The following is a 2,905-nucleotide window of genomic DNA, read 5'->3' as shown; positions in this document are numbered from 1 at the left end:
CCGCCCCCGCCTCTTGGTTATCGTCGCCGCAGTGCCCAGCCGGCTGGGAGAAGATGCCAAAATGGCCACCGGCAACTACTTTGGATTCACCCATAGCGGGGCTGCTGCCCAGTATAGGTAACCACCGCGACCCCTCCCTGCCCTGCTCCGCCCCTCCCTCTGTCCGGGCCCACAGCCCCTTCTCCCCTCTTGGCCTCCGGTCCCGTGTCCCTGTCCGGGATCTCCCCGCCCCCTCGGGGTGCGGGCTCGGGACTGCTCCCATCTCCCGCCCCGTGCCGGGGCCTCTTCTGCACCCCGTTCCTCCCGGATGGTTGTGCCTGGGACCCTTCTGCTTGTCTGCCCCGCCCGCGGGTGTGTTTTCTTATCCTCCTGGTAAAGGCCTCCCCGTATCCCCAGTGGTGTGAGGGTGGGGAGGTGGAGCTGGGCGCTACGGGGAGAGGAGGAGAATCAGCGGCAGCATCGGGTCCCAGGGCCCTTAAATTAAAATGGCCACTTGCAGTCAACACCACCAGCGAGTTAGTCTGCCGCCCCCGGGCCCTTCTCCTCCTTCAGCTTCAGGGAAGAGGGGGCTTGCTCCCCAAGTCTTTGCCTCCACTTATGTCAGTATGGGAAGATAGAACCCAGCCTATGGGAGGCTATGGGAGGCTGGGTGGACAAGGGAAGAGGTGAAGCGCCAGAAAATACAGGGGACTTCATTCCATTGAAGCAATGTTATAATTAATGTCTCTAAGAAAGTAGAGAACCTACTTTCAGGGCCAGGCACCTTTTAAAAAGATTTCCTACTTTGATATCTAAGACCAGGAGCACGTCTTCTAGTGGAGCTCGGGGACCTGTAACTGTACATCTTACATCTTGTATAGACACACTGCCATAAGTCTTTGTGCATCCAAATTGTGTATCAGAGTGTTAAAAAGTAATTGGTAGCACCTGTTCTTTCATGTTTTCTGAAATCAGATCACTTAATTTGGCAAAACCCAGATACAATCAGGAACATCTTCACATTTTTGGCCTGTATTGGAGTAGCACCTTAAAGTCCACATTTGAAACTTACTCATTTCATAAATCTGTAATAAAGACCTTCCTTGACTCCTAAGTCTTGGTTAATGGGAAAAACAGAATAATAAAGCAAATATATGAGGGGTTATTAACAAACAAATGCAGATGTGTGCTACTGTTAACTAACTAATAAAAATTGCATACCTGACATAGTTTCAGGAGTACATAGTTTTATGGAGGTCTTGGAATGACTCCCAAACTATTCTATCTATTTTTTTCCTGGAAATGGACATAAAGTACATTAAATTTCATTTACTCCAATGTTTAATAGTTAGAGGATTAAACTTAGCTCGTCTTCTAGTTTTTTTAAGATTAGGTGCTCACAGTATGTTTATGTTACTTGACAGTTACAGTGAAATTTGAAAATTAGTTGTCATGGGGTATGAAGGAGTTTCTAAATAGGATTTTCTTTTTTTTTTTCGTAAGTAGACAAGTTATCTTTAAGTGAATAATGAACTGAGATCCATGTGTCTGCAGTTTTGAAGTGGAGATGAGTTTTTAAAATTATTATTCCTTTTATTATGGAGCTGAGTGATCTCTAGACTTACGAATCTGAACAACTCATTTGAAATTTCCTTTTGAATTGCAGTATAAAAACAGATAATTGGAATAATGTTCAGGTTCAAAACTTGTTTTCATAGTTAATCCTAAATGTGTTCTTGAGAAAATGCAAAAAAAACTGATTGAAGAAGCTTTTTCCTTTGCTATCACAAGTGCAAGATACTATTTCATTTGCTATCAGTAAAAGACGCTACATCCTATAAATTATTTCTATATTTACCACATCTGAAAGTGAAGAGAGACAGCAATCAGTGTTAAAGCAGTCCTTTCATAAGAATGAATTTAATATTTTGAGCAGAAAACACAGGAGTCACTTAAAATGTCTAAAAGGGAGCTAACCTTCATGAAGCAGACTTGGCAAGTCCTTAGTAGCTTGTTTGCAGAGTGCTACAAAATCTATATTCCACTCCAGTATATTTGAGAAAGAGATGGTGGTGGCAAGGGAAGATAGTACAAGATTTAATATTGCAACAAGTCCTCTAAGATTGTTACCAGTATTTGAAGTAACAGTTTATAGAATGATAAAATTCTTGCATTCTTAGAAACCAGGATAGTAAATAAACAAATGGATGTTTATCTACATAGTTGATACATAGGTGAGCCTCATAAATCTACCAAAAAAAATTTTCTAGCCACAGGCCTAATCCATGGATTTTAAAAAAGTTGCTCAAAACAGCAAGTTGTTTTAGGAGGGCAAATTAGACACTTGAAGTTGAAGGCCTTAGTTCTTTGATATAGAAAGATTGTTTAGAAGTCCTAGTGCTGTAGGTTTTTTAGCAAGTAACAGAAATTTTCATAATAAACACATTATTAGTCACATTTTCGGGGGTTGTCTCTTGACAAAATTGCTGTAAAAAATTCTGATGTATTGGGAGAACTTTAGGCTGCAACTTTAAAGGAATCTCACTCAGTGCTCCCTAATGATAATATATAGAATCCTGTTGACTTCAGCACTTACTTCAGCTAAGTGCAAAAAATCTGCAGTTCTTTTTAGGATACATGCCTTTCTTGGAATATCTCAAAGTATGAAACTATTAAATCTTCAACTGGAGACATGCATAAAAAAAAACCCCAAAACCAAACTTTGCATGAGAAAGAGGAGAGACTAAATAGTTTCTAACCAATTTTAAAGAGTAGAATACACTATTTCAGTTGGAAGGGACCTACAAAGATCATCTACTCCAACTGTCTGACCAATTCAGGGCTGACCAAAAGTTAAAGCGTGTTGTTAAGGGCATTGTCCAAATGCCTCCTAAGCACTGACAGGCTTGGGGCATCGACCACCTCT

General features: G+C 41.3%; 1 protein-coding gene across 1 annotated transcript in view; it reads left to right on the top strand.

Annotated features, from left to right (window-relative positions):
• Nucleotides 1-38: 38 nt before the first annotated feature.
• Nucleotides 39-2,905, top strand: part of ZFR (zinc finger RNA binding protein) — a 45,821-nt gene continuing 42,954 nt past the window's right edge. Inside the window, exon 1 of the mRNA XM_009318435.1 lies at nt 39-117. Coding sequence (XP_009316710.1) covers nt 62-117 — 56 coding nt within the window. The 5' untranslated portion in view covers nt 39-61. The remainder of the gene's footprint in view (nt 118-2,905) is intronic.

Source organism: Pygoscelis adeliae, unplaced genomic scaffold (assembly GCF_000699105.1).
Source record: "Pygoscelis adeliae isolate BGI_AS28 unplaced genomic scaffold, ASM69910v1 Scaffold272, whole genome shotgun sequence".
NCBI lineage: Eukaryota > Metazoa > Chordata > Aves > Sphenisciformes > Spheniscidae > Pygoscelis > Pygoscelis adeliae.
This window is presented reverse-complemented; position numbering and strand designations above follow the sequence as displayed.